At 41.3% G+C, this 18,200-nt stretch overlaps 1 protein-coding gene and 1 non-coding gene across 2 annotated transcripts; both read right to left on the bottom strand.

The window, feature by feature from the left end:
- Positions 1–1,721: 1,721 nt before the first annotated feature.
- On the bottom strand, positions 1,722–13,664 carry LOC138185300 (nuclear receptor subfamily 2 group E member 1). The gene is made up of 8 exons (XM_069124159.1): positions 13,279–13,664; positions 5,944–6,086; positions 5,616–5,731; positions 4,230–4,415; positions 3,986–4,099; positions 3,739–3,902; positions 2,576–2,822; positions 1,722–2,488 (listed from the first exon to the last, which is right to left on the bottom strand). Exons 2-8 carry the CDS (start codon positions 6,072–6,074, stop codon positions 2,259–2,261), a joined length of 1,188 nt encoding a protein of 395 aa, XP_068980260.1. The 5' UTR covers positions 6,075–6,086; positions 13,279–13,664; the 3' UTR covers positions 1,722–2,258.
- Positions 13,665–17,836: 4,172 nt separating this feature from the next.
- TRNAV-UAC (transfer RNA valine (anticodon UAC)) lies at positions 17,837–17,909 on the bottom strand. The gene has a single exon. It is a non-coding gene; the product is annotated as a tRNA-Val (tRNA).
- Positions 17,910–18,200: the final 291 nt, after the last annotated feature.

Raw genomic sequence — 18,200 nt, 5'->3', positions numbered from 1 at the left:
AAAACGTAATTAAAAATAAAGATAAATAAAGTAATATTATAGATGAGAGAAAAAGGGAGTAGTAATGGTGAATTGAGGGAAAAAAGAACACACCCACACGCAAACGAACGACAAACGCAGCGAGACCGATTTGCTTAATCGCGAAATTTTATTAACTGTGTGTAACTCTGAAAATAAAAGTCTATTTGAATGTAAGCGCGTTACGCAAGAGAGGAAAGGAGAACGGTATTACTAATAAATATTATCAGTTATTCCTAAAACGAGTAAACTATAGAAAAAAAAAAGGGAAACGAAAAGCTGGACACACTTCATAAAATAGATAGATTTCAACGCAGGCAAAAGGACTTTCTTCATTCGTTTTTTTCTTTCTTTTTTTTTTTTTTTTGTCCCCCAGTTTCATCGTAAACGCGCGTAATATTACGCGTTTTTAGATGCCGCAAACAAGCCGAAGAAAAACTAAGGATCGCGTTAGGAGGGGGGATGATATGTCCTCCGAGTTCAGGAAAAATAGTTGAAACGTGTTTCACGACGGTCAGAAAAGAAAAAGAAAGGAGATGGAAAAAAAAGAGCGAAGAGTAGCCAGTGTAAAATTTTCCCGTTTCTTTTTTTTTTATGTCCGAGCTCGTATCTCGAATTCGCAGAAAGAAAAGAACGGAAATGCCACGATCGTACTTTTTCGAAATTCTCTTTTGTACCTTTGGATCTTGCACGATTTCTATCGATCTCGGAATAATATCCAGAGAAAGAAAAAAAGAAAAAAAGAAAGGGAAAACAAAGAAGTTCCTAATCACCGATCCTTTTTTTCCATTTCTATTTCCGGACATCCGAAACTTTTTCACATTTTTAGTCGTTCGTCGACATCGTTGTTCGATCGATTTGTACGAGATCTTCCATCGTTACCGTTTTCAACGTTACCTTCCACCTTGTACTTCTTGTTTTCGTCTTCCCTTGTCTGTCCATCCCGTACCTTCCAATTTCGCTATCTCTCCGTCCTTGTCTTAGTCCACGGATAAAAAAAGGCAAAAGAACTGAAAAAAAACGAACGACTTGATAGCACTTGGAGCTACTTTTTTCCACTCTACAAGCTACATCTAAGAAGATAACCGAGGGAAATTTTTTTTTTTTCGTCGTACGTATTTTCCGGGCAATGAAACAACAGGAAAAGAAAATGGGAAAGAAGCGACAGTTGTCGCTTTGAATATTTTTTACATACACGAACACACACGCAAGCCACACAAGGACGAAAAAATAATGAGAAATCAATCTATAATGAATTTATGTGTAACATTTAATTGAGGATTGTATGTAATTGTATATATATGTATATATATATATGAGTACAATGCAGTCCATGAGTTAAGATACATTCTCCTTTTTCTACAATGAAAAAAAAATAAATTATTCTAGTTAATAAAAAAAAAAAAAAAAAATTACGGTGTGCGTTAGTGTCTCTTTTTTTTCTTTGATGCCAATCTTCCCGATGATCATCCATAAGAGTAACTTTTATTTAACGTCGCGAATGCCCATACACTCTGTAAACGAATTTTATTGTTGTGATGTGGAAATAAACGTTTCAAAAATTCTGAGGGTTTTGCTGAAATAAACCGAACAATCGCGTCGCCTACAATCTGTCAATGTCTTTCGATTTTACACATTTTCTTCGTTCGTGAATGAACTCCGCCTGTCCCACGTCTTCCCGCAATCTTTGACATGTTCACGAATCTACCTGTATATATCGAAAATGGTTCAGGAAATGCATCCTACGATTAACGAACGAGATATTTTTAATTTATCGATAAAGATGAATAAAAGAAAAAAGAAGGAGAAAAGAAAAAATACAATTTTGTAATAAAAGAGCAACGTTTCACTTCGCTAATATATTATGGAACACTTACTTTTAATACGTATATGTACAGGTCTCAGTTAGACTTAATGGTGTTACATTGTAATTTACAATACTCATAGGAAAGAATTGACTAGATTTTACTTGAACGTTTAATACTTTTCGAATTATTCCGCCTACTTTCGATTTCTATTAAAAACCTTCTTTATCGACGTGAAAACGGTCGATGCATCGATACTATTACTCCTCGTCTCCTTGTGATTTGAAAAGAAATAGCGAACAATAAAACGCCGAAATCTTGCGATCATTGGAAACGATCGTTCCTCCAAAAATGTTGCAATTGTCTTTGAAGCAATTGTTGATATAAATTGGTGGCTTGCCCCAAGAGTATCGTACCGACCGAGTCAAATTGGCGTTATGTCGGTCTGAGAGCACTGACCATGTCGCCCAATAATCGTTCCACGCTGACATCCCCTACCGTCGGCTTGAACAACAATTCTTGCAAGATTGATCGACAGAGCGCGCGTGCAGGCGGTAACAGCAGCAAAAGTCGTCCAACCCTCCGTGCATCCCTCTCACAGAATACAGCTACCGTTTGTTCTTGTAACGCTGTTATTCGCCCTGGTTCACATAGTCCTCGCGATTCTAAATAAACGTTCACATTCTTATCGCACTATTTCTCTAATTAAAATTTATGCGATTAATTTTAACATTTGTGCAAATTTCTTTTACCTCCTTTAAAGAGAACTATGGCCTTTAAGCAGGCGTATTCCGAATGATCGACCCTGAGGAGAGTACATTTTGCCAATAACTCTCGCAGCTTCCTTACTTCGTCGACGAGCGTCTCTTTTCTTTCGGATGATAAATCGTTCGGTACCAAAGTGGATTCTTCGACTGGAAAGTTCCACTGCGCGGCGGTCAACACAAAAAGCTCGCTCCAGGATTCTTCCAGTAGAATAGTTTGATCCCTGTAGGGCAGCTTGAAAGAAACACCAAAAGATCTTTATTAACACGATGCTAATTCGTCTTTAAATTTATATGTCGGAGAGGAAAGAACACCGGAGCCTCTGGAATGCTGGGGAATCCCGCAACATTGTAACCTGCAGTCTACTATAGCTGTAATTAAATAATCGTAATTATCCAACCTAACTGTAATCGTCCGGGATTAGTAATAATGAGCTTGGGCTCGAGGCGACCGTCGGTCGCCAACGTACCCGCGGTCAAGGAATGAACGCTTTGTCTAACAAAGGTATTTTATAGCCGCCATTAAAAGAAGTATCCCTGGCAAGACATGACAGTAAACATTCTAACGGTCTCTGTCCCGTGGCCACACACAGCTCCTATTCTTCGAGTAAGATGTTTGCCGGATGTCGATGTGCTCATTAGCAACCTTCTCTCGAGGGCAATTAGCATATTTTCTAATCACCGGTATGGAAATTGACCAATTAGCAGCAATGCCAATTTCCCTTACTCTCTGTACGAAGACTATCCTCGGCGAATCCGATGATCTCGGGCCCTTAGACACGCCCCGAGATAATTTTCCTCTGTGGCATCACCGGGACGAAGGAGGCAGTCTTTCACGCGATCTCGTCAACTGAAGGGAGTAACGTTCTTACGAATTATTGTGCGGACTTAGACTTCGCGAGCACGTTCATCCATCATCCCTCTGACCGCGGTTTCGTTGTCGTACCCGAGACCATTGTTGCTAGTATCGCGGGTGCCTAATCATCATAGTAGATTGTCAAATTTGTATCATCTGTTTCTGTGCTAATAAACCGTGTCTTTATTGTATCGCGACGATGGCTAACTCCAATGAAGACTCAACCAACACCCACAATCCTGACCACAATGATTCTCCGACATATATAAAGATCACGCGTGAGCACGCGGATTACTTGTAAGAACGAATGGATGCTTCGCGCCCATCTGACAGCAAAGAAGAGTAATTTCGCCGCAAATTCGTAGATGTTCTCCGTGGGTAAAATAGAGAAGCTAGATATATAATCTGTTGCTCCAGAGTTCGTAACAGACGGTGCTAGTCGAGTGCTTGCGAGTTCCTCTGCAAAATTCATAAATATTCGTCGTTTGAACAAACAGTCGTATTTCGATAAACGAGCGAAATTTCTACGAGAAAATTCTTACCCTTTGGTTCGATTCTCGTTTCGATCGGTCCAGCCTCCTCGGAACTCGTCACCTCGTCCTCTTTAGCTGTGTTCACTGTTAACGACTCTGTCGGTGAACGTGGCAAAAAATGTGCTACAAATGAGAAAAGTATCGTAGTAACTGTTTGTACAACGTGAAATAATTTCCCATACGTTTTTATATGGAACATTAAAGATGAAATAATTTTAGATTAATTTACAATAGAGTAGATTGTTTCGCTTACCGACCGATGGTGTAAAAGCCGACATTGTCGGCTTGAAGGGAAATAGCGCAGGATACAAAAGAGGATGGTAAGGGTTGCTCGCTGCGTGGTAAACGTGTGGAATTCCAGGATATAATACCGACGGACCTCTTCTCGCGGCTGCGACCAGGGACGAGGTATTTCGTGGAGCTCTTTCGTGCTGCACCGCTGTGAGTATCATAATTCCTTAGTATGTCATATTCATTTATGCATTTGTGGTCAGACAGACAATTTATTCTATTGGCGTCGAAACAATCCTAACTATAATATTTTATTTCTTAATATCAAGTAGTACCTCGGTAGGCATAAATTGTTTTTTTAAGTCGTCAAGTATTTCGAGTACACACGTACGAAATATATATCGTAAACTTCACGGTTAAATTCTACCAATTTAACGCGCATATTAAAGTCTTATCTGGCACGAAACAGAATTATAAATTACCCCAACGAATTATCCCCCGTTTAAAATCAAACATCCCTTACCCACATATGTTGCTATACGGAAGCAAAATCCCGCTTCACCCTGCGATCGATTTCATGCTTTTTTTATAGCATCGGCAAGGATATAATCAAAACCATGAGAGTGGAGACCACTAATGGTACCTTTCATGCCCTCCTTCGCTAATTGATATCCCCGCGCAATCAAGTGTTTGGATTATCGGGTCGGGCTAGAAGTGTTTACAAAACCTGTGAACGTCAGGCTGCTTGTGACACTGCTCGCGGCATGGCTAACTTTCCGGATTCTGGCGTGAGCAAGCACGAATATAGAATTTCATGTGGGTGCGAGCACCCTTTTTTTCCTCTCTCTCTCTCTCTCTCTCTCCACTCGCCAGCCCTTCGACCAACTTCCCTATTTCTTTGTTGGCGAACGAAACGTCACCATGCATTGTAATATTCTGGATGTTGGCTACGAATGTTCGTGCATTCGCGCGGGTACGCGGCCGCAGTAACGGGGGACGTATCGGCGCCTGTCATCCGCAAACCTTTTGACGAACGTGTCGACGTCGAATCTCGGGTATGTTAAGGCGAAGCTAACTTTCCAGTAAGTTTCTTCTCGTTCGACGTGTGATGTATTTCAACGACGCTTTTAGAACGAGTATTGAAAATAGCGGATAGTTTTGAAACTGAACGTAAAACTCGTATAGTATTACGCGGAAATAACGGATCACTTTGGAACGAGGTGATTCTTTGAGGTTAAATTATGCCTTACGTTTGCACACGAACGAAAAACTATTCGAGTTTTCGGCGCGCCTGACAGTCTGACATTTGCAGCATATTTTGTACGAAGAAAGCCTTATGAAAGAGCGTCGAATCGAATTTGTTACAAGTAAAGAATAAAAACGTAATCACCGTAGAAACGAAGCGTACCATCTCGTTTCATGTTGACCTGAAGGCACTTGGTAAACCGACATGCCTGGCACTGATTACGACGAGAAACGTCCACGATACAGCGACCGTTCTCCTTACAGACGTAATCCAGGTTTCTGCACGATGGAATTGAATATTAATAGAACTTAATTGCACAACTAGATTTCGTTAAATTTAAACCAACAGTTAATAGCGAAATAAATATTAGCATACGTCTCGTGTTTCTTAATCGTTGCTATCGGTAATATCGATAGGACGTTTAAATCGAAGATTTGCACGAGATTTCCTAGCGACGCGGTTACATCGAAAACCACAGCAAGTTAATTACCTCGCATACCTGCGGATCGACCGCTTAAAGAAGCCACGGCATCCGTCGCAACTCGGTACTCCGTAATGCTTGCCGGATGCTTTGTCGCCGCAAACTTTGCACAAACTCTCACCCCGGCTACTGTCCTCCATGCTTTCCTGAAACTTAGTCGTGAAAATGCAATTGAGTTGTCAGATTTTAAACTGTTCCACGTTCTTCGAAACCGATATCGCGAATTACACTTTTCTTTCTCGTTATTCGATTATAAATTTATTTCCTAAGATTCGACGATGTTCGTTGGTTCTTATCGTCAATAACAGCGATAGCGTTGCTTTCTAGCGTTGCAATCGGATTTTCGTTGCGACCATCGCCGCTCTCCCCGCCATGTCTCGTTCAACGAAAGAAGATATAGTCACGGCTCCTTGCATACTGCAACACGTAATGAAATGTTGAACGATGGTCGAACGTCGCTCGATTCTCTCAATGCTCGCGACTTATCCACCTCTCAAGTTCACCGATATTACACCGAGATAACGTCTCGTTCCACTATTTACGCGATGTTTCTTATTCTTTCGACCAGCGATCGTAGATTACCCGTAAACGCACGCAAACGTCCGAGCTCTGATAATGACTCTTAAGGAAGAAAATCGCTTGCGCGATGAAAAAACGAAACGGTACAAAAGTCAGAAAGTCGGGGGGAAAGTCCGACGTCGAGCTAAAATATCCCTAACGCTTCCGTTGACTTTTGCAACCCCTTTCCCGGCGTTGCTCACGGCTGTTCTCCACCTCTTCGTTCTCCATGTCCCTTTCGCCGGCGAGAGTTCCCTCTTTGTCGAGGGCCTCGGCCTGACTCTGCCACGGTCTTTCTCGTTCTAACAGGACGCCCGGCCACCTGTAGGGTTCCCAGGCTCAATAATGCATCGGTGACGTGGAGCATCGCTCAGGCTCGTCGATGGTAAACCACCGAGAGAGTCCTGGTGGATGATGCCATGGTTCGCCGCACCCTTCGTCCCGAAGACCAGTTTCACCGACACCGTCATTATCGTTGCCGCCATCAACCCTCAAAGAGATCTGCTGCCAGTGCAGTAGCCTGACTTCTTAATAGTCTGGCCATAGACAGGCAGGAGGAACGCTGGCCGTCGCATGCGAGCGTTAACTTGCCATAATATTTTTATCGCCCGATGACTACTTTCGCGACGCACATGACGGAAGCGTTTTATTGTTGCACGATATACGGACGAATCTCTATTTTTAATGGTAGCCGATTCACCATGCTTCGTTTGCCAACTTTTCTCGTAAATTGGCGAAACGGAGTTATCGATGGTCGTCGTGATTTGTTCCGCTACGTTACCGACAAGCAGAGTTTCCGAATCGACGTACTTTAACTCGTAAGTATAGCCGACAAACGTGCGAGAGTAGATTTTTGGATACTCAGCCGCCTACGGCCAGATATTTTAAAACTTCTTGAAGCTTTCGCGATGAAATTTGTCACGCAACCGAAAGTTCGAATATCGTAGTGGAACTATCGGTTCGCCGGTGTGCTGTTACACGTGGGCGGATTATTTAACCCTTGCTTGCACGAACACCCATCGCGTTTACGCACGCAGGTAACATATGTCGACCATTGCTTGAACACGAGCAATCTGGTACTCCTACGGAAAGTCAAACTTTGTCATTCCTCGTCAGAGTAGGGGAAGCTAAGTAACCGTGGAAAATTACGCGCTTTGAAAAAAAAAGGGGGGGCAGAGAAGGTACGCCAGAGACGCACACTAAAAATTTCGACAACTTTGACGAATAACAAAAGGCAAGACGGAATCGCGTACATCGACCGACAAAAGATATCGAAAATGAAATGTTACGTAAGGGCAACGTTGGCCCTTAATTAATGGGTTGATCAATAACGAGTCTTAAGACGGCTAACTTTGTATGTTATATCAACGACAACGAGCAATATCTGTAAATCATGTTGTTAAATCGTTAATCGTTAGAACGTTAATTGCATTAATAATATTCCTCTAAAGGAGAAAGGCCACGGTTACGACTACGAAATTATAATTTTCCAAGATATCTCACTAGTTTATGGCGAATGTATTTTTATCTAATATGCAAATCGGTACCCTTCGATAGGAAATAAGTTAGAAAAGACAAGATCAGGCTTAGGACGATCGAAACAATTGAAAGTTGGAGACAATGAGAAGGAGGATGGGTTATTTTTAGAAGCAATTTAATGCAAACCCATCGATCACTGGAACTTTGATAAGCTCGTCACAGTTGCGCTGCAACCTGGGTTAATGTCAGCTCGATGACTTTTCGATAGTTGTGCCCGGTGCAAGGCGACGAAAGTTGGTTGCGGTCGGTTGAAAATTCGACAAGCTCCTATGCAAATTTTTTTCCTCGTCACGTCATATGCGTCCTTTCGCATAAAAAATGCTGATGGATCGATCACGAACAGAGGACACCGTTCTCTCGCATCGCGTTTCATCAAACTTGAATCTGGAATATGATTTTTCCTGCTCAAGATATAACATTTCCCCTTTATCTACTGGTTTTCTCTTCTTTTTCCCATTGATGCAAGTTTTATCAATTTCGATTTTCTTACAATTTCTATCGCGTAAATCTTTGTTCTCGATTCCACGTAGAATTTATACGTAGACGTCGATCTTTATCGGCTATTTATTAGAAAGAAGTTAACGAAAATAACTTTTCGAACAGCTTTGCGCTGAAAGTTACGCAGCGAGTTATCTGTTTAACTTGCAGCTGTGCTACGTATTTCATTTAAAGTTGTTCCGCGATATGTGCTTCGCATTATTTTTGAGTAGCGAAGCTCCTACAATCGATTGAAGATGTTTTCCAACGTTTGTTAATGTAGCAAGTTAGTATCTGCTTTCATTGTTAAGACGCGATTTTAATTTTAAATTCCAAATTTTCATTATTACTAAGGCGAAGACTTTAAACGATTCTTCTAGTCATTTCGTTCAGATAATCATGTCGATGTCTTTCATTGTCCAAGCATGATTGAAGGTCTGGGGTTCATTGAGAAAAGAAGCACGTGGCCTGTCACAGACTAACTTCCACCTGGACCTTCCGCTCGTTGTCTGCGAAATCGTCGATATCCTTTTCCCCTGAACCGTGGCGCGTCAGAAACTGTGATTTTTTCAAATGAAAAGACGATATCAACGGTTCCCGCGGCGTTCCGGTATTTCGAACGAGCGTTTAATTACCAGGTCTGTAAATATGAAACTGGAATTTGTCTATAGATGGCCCTAACTGATAATGTAGTTATCACTAAACTGCGTCATTGATGCCAAAAGTCTTTGTTGACATCTCACAAACATTTTCGACTCAGAACAATACAAGTTTCATACAACAGCATAGTTTGTAATAGCGTTGAACATGTCAAATTTTGTGCCTGGAAACTACGATTTGCGGACAGCATTGATTTTCTGTTACCATTTGAAGAAAACTGCTGCAGAATCGCATCGAATGCTTGTCGAAGCTTACGGTGAGCATGCTCTTGGTAAATCACAGTGCTTCGAGTGGTTTAAAAAATTCAGAAGTGGCAATTTTGACGCGAGGAACGAAGAACGTGGAAGACCACCGAAAAAGACCACCGAGCTGTTAAAACCTGGCGAAACCGTTAATACCGAGCGCTACCGACAACAAATGATCGATTTGAATCAAGCTTTGCGTGAAAAACGACCAGAATATCAAAAAAGGCAACACAAAGTAATTTTGCTTCGTGATAATGCACCATCGCATACAGCAAAACCGGTCAAGGAAACGATCGAAGCGTTCAGTTGGGAAATACTTTCGCACGCGGCTTACTCGCCAGACTTGGCTCCGTCCGATTACTATTTATTTGCATCGATGGGACACGCACTTTCTGACCAGCACTTCGCTTCTTACGAAAATGTACGAAAATGGCTCGATGACTGGTTTGCCTCAAAAGAGCGACAGTTTTTTTGGCGTGGCATCCACCAATTGCCAGACAAGTGGGAAAAATGTATAGCTAGCGATGGGCAATACTTCGAATAAAATATTTTTAATCATTTTCATACAATAAACAGGTATTTTCTATACAAAAATTCCGGTTTCATATTTACATACCTGGTGTAGAAGCTCACCGGTAAGATCGTCGGTGTAGCGAAACATTTTTCTTCCACCCTGTCGAGGTTGTCGTCAATTTTTAAGGAGTTCCGCGTAAACAGTGTCGTTAGCCTATGCCACCCCTGACGTGACTTTTGTTGTCCGAAAGGGTCGACTGCAATTAGAAGCCTCTGAATAATTAATCGTTGCATCGCAATCGTAATGATAGCGTGGCTCGTGTTACGTCGCCTCATTTGCCTATTTAAACAATTTCGTCAGTTCTCGATAGATTGTATGTCGTGTGTTCCTTCGGCACGCAACGATATCCTACGCGCGTTAGAAGCGACATTAACGATACAATTGCTGGTTGAAGATCCAATTACCGCTACCGCGTCATTTTCTTTTTTCTTTTTTTTTTACGCTAGTCTATGTAGTCTATGATCCTCGCAATTATTGCGACATTTTTCTTATCGTGTGGTTGCAACGCGATATATTTTTGTACGTCGCTTCGATGTTGCAACGTAATTGTTTTTCGTAATGCGATAGTCACAAGACCGTACAAGTGTGGTATAACGTGGATCGTTTGATCTGTCTGATCTATTTCCATGAAGCGATATTTTTAGATGACGCGCGTTCCATCGGCAAACGATTGTTGGAAAGAGCCAACGGGACGTCGGATCCGACTGTTAAATTCATTTAACGGCGCGTAGGATTAGTTTCGGTTGTGCACGTGCCCCGCTTCACACGATTGACAGTGATTGCGTGATTCGGTTGTACATGCCGTGCACGACGCTTGTGCTACAACGTGTAGTGGTTCCAGGAGACCCGTGATTTCACGTAACAGATACTTTTCTAGTTTTCGTGATACCGGCCCAACAACTGGTGCGCGTCTGTTCCCTGCTCGCTATTTTATTCCGATTCTTCCCGTATCTGGAGCGCTATTGCTTAACATTTATATGAACACGGGGCAACGAGTTCGATCTCGTACGGGACGATAGTCACGCGTCGGTAATTAAAAGTTTCTGTAACGATATCGCTATATGCATATATCGCATATGATCATCGTCGTAGGTCGTTCGCTATCTGCTGGAACAATCAAACAAAAGATGTTTCGCTTGCGAACGACGTCTGATATGGTCGTTCCAAAATTACCTCGTTGACGATCATTTTGCACATTCTGTTAAGATATATCTGGCGAACTACGGATGATATCAAGCCATCAGGGACTTAACTCCTGGCCAATTCGAATCGCGTTGAACTTTGTTCGGTGTCGATCGAACGAATGGCGACGATTCCAAATAAAATAACGCTAGTTACAAAGATACATGGAAGGAAGAGAACACGATGAACGGCCAAGTATGACGCCAGTCACGACGCGTGTGGTAAACTGGTAATACTTATGCTTATGGTATAAATATAAAAGCGTGAAAGTAAGCGACGCGAATGGAAATACGTTGCATTTTTGCCGAATGGACACGATGGTTTTCGAGGGTGCGTCGCTTACTACGAGATATCGCCGGTCAAAAAAACATCGTGCTCCCGGCGCCACACAGGATTTCACATTTGCGAAAGCGTTTTTAGCATATGCGTGGACCTGGCGCAACAGCAGCTATTATAGGCGACAGAGGCGAGCCGTGGACGGGCAATTACACGGCTCAGCGACGGAGAACCGGGTTTACAGGTGCGTTTACGCAGGGTAATCGACGAACTGTCGGACAGTGGCACATGCCACGGTTAATCGCTCTGTGAACTCCCGACGAAAAATGCGCGAATTCTCTAGAGTTTCGGTCGTTTTATCGTCGCCTCCAAAGGGTTACGAGGAAGTAATCGATGCGGAGGGCGTAGATATAACGTAGACATTAAGAGAAAAGGGAAAATTGAGAGAATATTTAGTAAACTATGGTATAACTATTAGTTAACTATAAATAACTAACTATAAAGTTAGGTATAAGCGGTAAGAAGCTGAACTTTCCATGAGAAACTAAATAGAAGAGAATATTAAGTGTACAATATGTGGTAGTCTTTCAGTAAGAGCATACTCTTTTGGTAAAGAATTGAAGTTATTGAAATTCTCTTACGTTATAAAATAGCATAAAGGACGATCAACAAATTCTAGGATAATTAATAAACAAGTAAAATTTGTATGAAAGAACGAACAGGAGAGGCGAAAATTGATGGGTGGATCGTGGTCGTAAAAATTCATTGACAAAATGCAAATTTAGTATATTCTCGTTGAATGACTTTCAAGTGCTGTTACTACGTATCGCTGTTCTGAGGGAAACATTGTTTTATTTTATTGTTAATACGGTTAATATTCGGACACCATTTACAACAGAGTAACTTTTCACAATTGAAGCAAACGAGTTGGAACCTTTAGAGAAGACAAAGGCATTAGTTTAATTGACGAAGTGTAACAACATTTGGTAAGAAACTGGAATTGTTCGGAATCGCGAAGAAAGTAGTAAGAGTCATTTTTTTACGATCTTTTTTATCCGAGCTTGTAATGAAAATGTCAGCGATACTTTTTATCGCAAAAACTGACCTCTACTATTTTCTTCGCGATTCTGGCCAGTTGCAATTTCTTTAACACGTCGTCCAATAAACTGTGGAGGATTGATCTATTTAAAGTATAATGAAATAACAGGATCGCGTTATTTCCGTCAATATATATATTTGTGATAAATATTTCGTTATAAGGTATAACACAGTCCACAGGTACAATATATAAATATGATTCGATTCGATAAATATGATTCGGGGGGACAGCCGGAAAATTTGAACTCGGCTGCCTTTGACGATTGTATGTAGCGGCGACATTGTTTTGCTCGGAGTTCGTTACTTTCTACAATATTTGTGACCTAACAGTCTTGCTATTCCGAAGCAAAACAACAACAGGATTTGGATTGTCCTTTTCGCGTTCCGCTACAAAACTAATTCTTTTAACTTCTCAAGAAAACTCAAGTCGTTTGATCCAAGTTAAACCCTCGGTCGTCGAGATTGTTTCACGAATCTCGGTTGTCCCATTGGATCATGCAAACCATACTGAGTTTCCAAGTAGCTGCTGTTCGCAGAAATAACAGTGATACCGGATCGAAAGAATTTGGCAACATAATTTGAACATCGTAGAATAGTTAATATTTTAATATTGTCACGTTCTTAATATTTTTATCGACAAATTCGTATTTTTATCAACAGTTACTTATTTGTCCACTAGAAAATTTCGCACTCTACGCAACATTTTGGAAAATACGATCGATAGTCGTTCCTTACCTGCGAGATAATCCGTCTGATTTTTACTGGCGAGTCGCGGATTTCCACGTTGCTCCAATCTTAAAAGTTGATCGACGGTACAGATCTGGCTTAAATACGTCGTGGAAATTTACAGTCGAATCTTCGATAACGTTTCATCGTCTCTTAAGATTCCCAAACGAGTGACGGTAGCCATCTTGTTCCAAAAGTAAACAAGATACGTACATATTTCATCGAAACGATGCAGCTTCTTGATTTAAATGAAGTATTTCTGCGCTATTCGACCCTCGATTTTACCATAAATATTTAGTAACATGTATCGCGCACTTTTAGCGATTCAATTTCGAAAAAAGAAAAGAAACGTCGATGACGTTCGATCAATCTGTCACTCCAGTTCTACGTTAAGAACCAAAGCTAAGGGAAACAAATAAGATTACTAATACAACGATCATTCCTCGCTCGAGATATCCAACGAAAACGCGAACATTTAACGGAAGAGGAATGCGAACGGAACAGAAAATCGTATGCATATAAAATGACGATTAAAAGACAAATGCGTATCGCCAAAACTCTTTCTTTCACTCGATTGGAAAACTACGATACGGCCGGAAATTTCTACACTGTTTTCCAAACCACACGGTAAACTCGTACCAAAGCTCCCAAGCAACGGGCCAAAATAATTAATTGCTCGATCTTCGAACCGATCATCCCTATGAAACCGGTAATCAACGAGAACCAGTTTACCAACCACTGTGCGAAATAATAATCACTCGAACCTCTTGCTTGTCCACGTTGCTTGTCAACGGTTCTCCGTACTCGCGAAGCCGATGAGCGTTTTGGTCGGAGCTCGAAGCGCAAAGCCGAAGAGCGAGATCGGAGCGAAGTCAAAGCGACCGGAGCTGACAAACGCTCGTGAAATCGAACCGGACGGGTTCCTCGTCGCCGATGACTAACGGCGCCGCAGATGCGCGACGTATACGCGTGATCTATGGCTCGCGGTTCCTGGCCTCTGTTCGCGGCTACAGGGGTGGCCGGATGTGGGTGAGCTGGCCAGGACGCGTCGCCTTTGATCGGGTTCGCGTCGGTACACGGCCAATCGAGAAATCGCGCGATCGGGGGTAGCCAGGAGTCGCAGACGATTGGTCGACAGGCGGGGCGTACCGTACGAAGCTCACGGTGGTTGTACGAACACGGAGGGTCGCAACCCCTTGGCGGAGGGTAAGCTCCGCCGCCGGAAGCGCGAAAGTCAACTCGTCGTGCGTTTTCCCCCGTAATCGCGAAGTCTGTTCGAAGCGGAGGATCGGCGGAGGCCCGTGTGGCCGCGAGGAAACTCCATCAGCTTCGACTCGTTGTCGTTGCCCTCCCACCCTCGGCTTCTTCCACGACTTGGTATCACTGGTAAGGTGTATCTGACGGGGGATGCGATCGTAGAGCACGAGGGGATGAAATGGTTCGCGGCGATTCAAGAACATATTTCCATGTACCTCGTTTCTCGCTTTTCCATAACTTTCCGGGTATTTAATGGCACGATGGGTGTGACATTTGCTATCTTTCAGAGATACAAAGTAACGCGGGTACTGTCTGGACGTGCTGTGAACAGACTCATCGAGCGAAAATGAATTTTTCATTTAAACTCGGTTATCGATAAATCTCAAGGGACCATTACCGATGACGGACATTTAATTTTGTTTACCAAGAATCAATGTAAATGCGCGAAATTTTGCTTGCTCCTCAGTAACCATTCTCCATGGCGCGAATTCTATCTTTGTTACCGAGTAGCTGTCCGTAATCGAAATAAAATTTCTCTCATCGATAATGATTACCGGTAGTCGACAAAATTTTCTTCGTTTAAAATGGTTATCCTTGTAGCGGCATACGAGCTGGAAGACAAATCAAATCGTGTTGTTGTTTTGCCTCGGAGTATCAATATCGTTAGGACTTACATGATGTGATAATAAATAAACTCCAGGTAAAACAATGTCGCCTCTACGTGCAACAAAGACGAATTTGAATTTTCCGACTCTCTCCCGACCAGTATAAATAAATAGACGCGATCGCGAGCGAATCAGTATACACCGAGTATCTACGAGTTATCGATCAATATCTACGAGTTATCAGCGAGCAATTATACACTGTCTTAGCGAATATGTTTGTTCGTTCATATGTTTGTTTGTCTCGACATTATTTATATTTATTAATTTATTTAATTTAAATATATTTGACGGGTTGCAACAGCAAGTTCTCGTTATTCTATATTACAATCCTCTACAAGTCATTTACATCTTTAACCAGGATCTTTATTTTTTTTTACATTAACTCTCATACCGCAACTTGTAAAATCTGCTTTATAACGGTTACGATGTCTGGCCTCTATTTTTTATTAATGAAATGTTCAAAGGTGACGTCGAAATTTACGAAGATTTTTTTCTCTTGGTCGCATTATTGATTTTTAACGATGCTGCCAATTGTACCATTTGAGATTCAAATGGTTCATACTCGTTATCTACGAATGGAAATTCAAAATCGCGTTAAGTTAGCTTGAGCGGACACTCTAGCAAATGATTCTAACAATGAGCTGTGAATAAATTTCCATCGAGCTAGAGCTCCGGTTCATACAGTTTTCAGGAAAGTGACAGCGGTGAAACGTTAGTGAAAGACACCTGTATGCTTCGCACGGTACGGGCAACGTTACGAGAGATGGTCGTAATAACCATCGCCATCGTTGAATATTTTATTTATTATTGCTTGAAAATCAATGATCGTCATTTCTCCTGCATGTATTATATAGCTATATCTACTGATCGTTAATTTGCATAATTGGGTTACTTTATGTCTCTGAACATTTCTAAAATATCGAAGATAGTAACAGTACACGCGAATAACAAGAAAAATTAACATCCGAATTATCGAGAACAGAATTGGAAACGATTTGTACTGTAAATTAAAGCAAGTGGAGATAAAGTTTCGCTACGAGTGTCAAAAGTCTTTGATTCTTCGTGGAGCATTTCATTGCTAAAATATCGTAGTTTCACGATCTATTCCAAGTCTGTGAACACATTTTTCGACCTTCTAACAGATTACATTATCTTTCGTGCTTGATAGTCCATTTGATAAATAGCTGAAAAAGATTATTTTTAGAGCATTGGTTTGAACTTGATAATCTCAAAGAGAAGAATTATTTTTTTGCTTAAACGAATATTTTTACCGAGTGAGATACAATGAAATTGAATAATCGCGATAACAGAGGAATCATAGAAGAAAAAAAAGAAAGAAAAAAGGAACTTAATTTTCAACGCGTCGCGCGTCGATGCGATTCTGTCGGGGCAAAGTAAGCGGTCTGCACTTGATAGGTCGAAGGATCCGTAGGATTCTGAAGCACCTCCTCGACGTGGCAGGAGCAGAAAATCGCGTTGAAGTGGTAACGGTCGGGCTAATGGTTCGGAGACGATATTTTGTTAAACAAGGAAACCTTTTATCCCTCATACCATTTCTTGGACGAGCGCTCGAGAACAGGGACGGCTACGTTTCAAAAGAACTCGGCTTCCATCCACCCTCGTAGTAGTTACCCTCTGCACGCCACGAGTTTCATTAAACGTATTTACGTACTTTATTTTTTCTCTAAACATCGATTACCAATTGACGACCTTATTTATGTTTTGAATGAACAGACATTTTTACTCGTTGAACTAAAATACAAATATTTCAGAATCTTTCCCTCTAATGGATCGATTAATTATGCAACTGCTTCTCTGTTCGCCTTACTCGATCGGGAATACACTCTCTGCCAAGATACGTTAAAATATTTCATAGATGTTCGAAATATTCAATAGTAGAAGTAAGTACGAACGTATTTGAAGAAGTGCCATCACTGATTTGCGACGCGTATCGAGCTGAATCCTTCGAAGTTGAATCCGATACGACGCGAAGAAGGTCGCGATAAAAGCGGCCCTGCACCGTCACTTTGGTTTTCTTGTCGCGAGAAGAGAACGAGCTGGAAGTGTGAACCGCCGACCACCACGACAAGATACCACCTGCTCTTTCTCACGGTTCGCCCACGCATATAGCGCCATTCTCGCGAATTCCTTCGATCCCTTCTGGCCTGAATCACTTCTCACTTTCTTCAGCCCTTCCCAGATGCGAATCGATATGGTTCGCGTAACTATCCAGCCAACTCCTACGGAGTTCTGTTCGTGGTAAGCCTCGACTGACAAGTTAATTCACTCTCTACTCGTTCCGAGCAAATGATGCATGGGGACTCAATGGAAACACCGTGTGACTTAAGGACGTCATTTTTAACCACGTTCTATCCGTTGTCGAGCAGCTATAAATCTTATCAATCAATCTGTCTTTCTTGATGTCTATATCTCCGTATTGTTGACAATTTTATATGTCATCCTCGTAGTCAGTGATAGAGTCGCATTCCGATATTATTATTTCGTACTGGTTTAGAAGAAAATATGTATAAAAAAGATAGATAGATAGATACTTGTTTTATGATCGATTGTGGTCGTTTATCAAACTATTAGAGAAGCGATTAAAAAGCAAATGGAAATTGGCATAAAAAAATAGTAAAAATAAATGGTTCCGACCGGGATCGAACCGGCGACCTTCTGCGTGTAAAGCAGACGTGATAACCGCTACACCACGGAACCGATATGTCTGTAGCTTTTTTCATATTATTCATACTGTTCATAATATACAATTTTTATTTCTATTTATATTCATAAAAATTATTTTACTAATTATATCTAATAATACATTTAATTGCACAATACAAAAAAACACTCAATTTAGATAATAACAAGACCAGGGTTTAAGATAAAAACTGGTAAAAATTGTATATAAGTATGAAGGATTGAATTCAACTGAGATTTGTACGTATTTAGAATCAATTAAAATTATATTTCAAGGCGGGAATAACGTTATAAAGTGAAAGCAATTTT

This window comes from Bombus flavifrons, chromosome 11, assembly GCF_040668555.2.
Source record: "Bombus flavifrons isolate JBK064 chromosome 11, iyBomFlav1_principal, whole genome shotgun sequence".
NCBI classification, from domain to species: Eukaryota; Metazoa; Arthropoda; class Insecta; order Hymenoptera; family Apidae; genus Bombus; species Bombus flavifrons.
The sequence above is the reverse complement of the archived record's forward strand: the minus strand, read 5'-3'. Positions and strand labels throughout refer to the sequence as shown.

What these genes read in the sequence shown, in the direction of transcription:
- LOC138185300 (XM_069124159.1), bottom strand. Translation starts at nt 6,074, where the DNA reads ATGGAGGACAGTAGCCGGGGTGAGAGTTTGTGCAAAGTTTGCGGCGAC. An exon ending in TCGATCCGCAGGTATGCGAG is followed by an intron (nt 5,732 to 5,943) that starts GTAATTAACTTG and finishes TCCATCGTGCAG; the next exon opens with AAACCTGGATTACGTCTGTA. An exon ending in GCATCCATTCGTTCTTACAA is followed by an intron (nt 2,823 to 3,738) that starts GTAATCCGCGTG and finishes GTTTCTTTCAAG; the next exon opens with CTGCCCTACAGGGATCAAAC.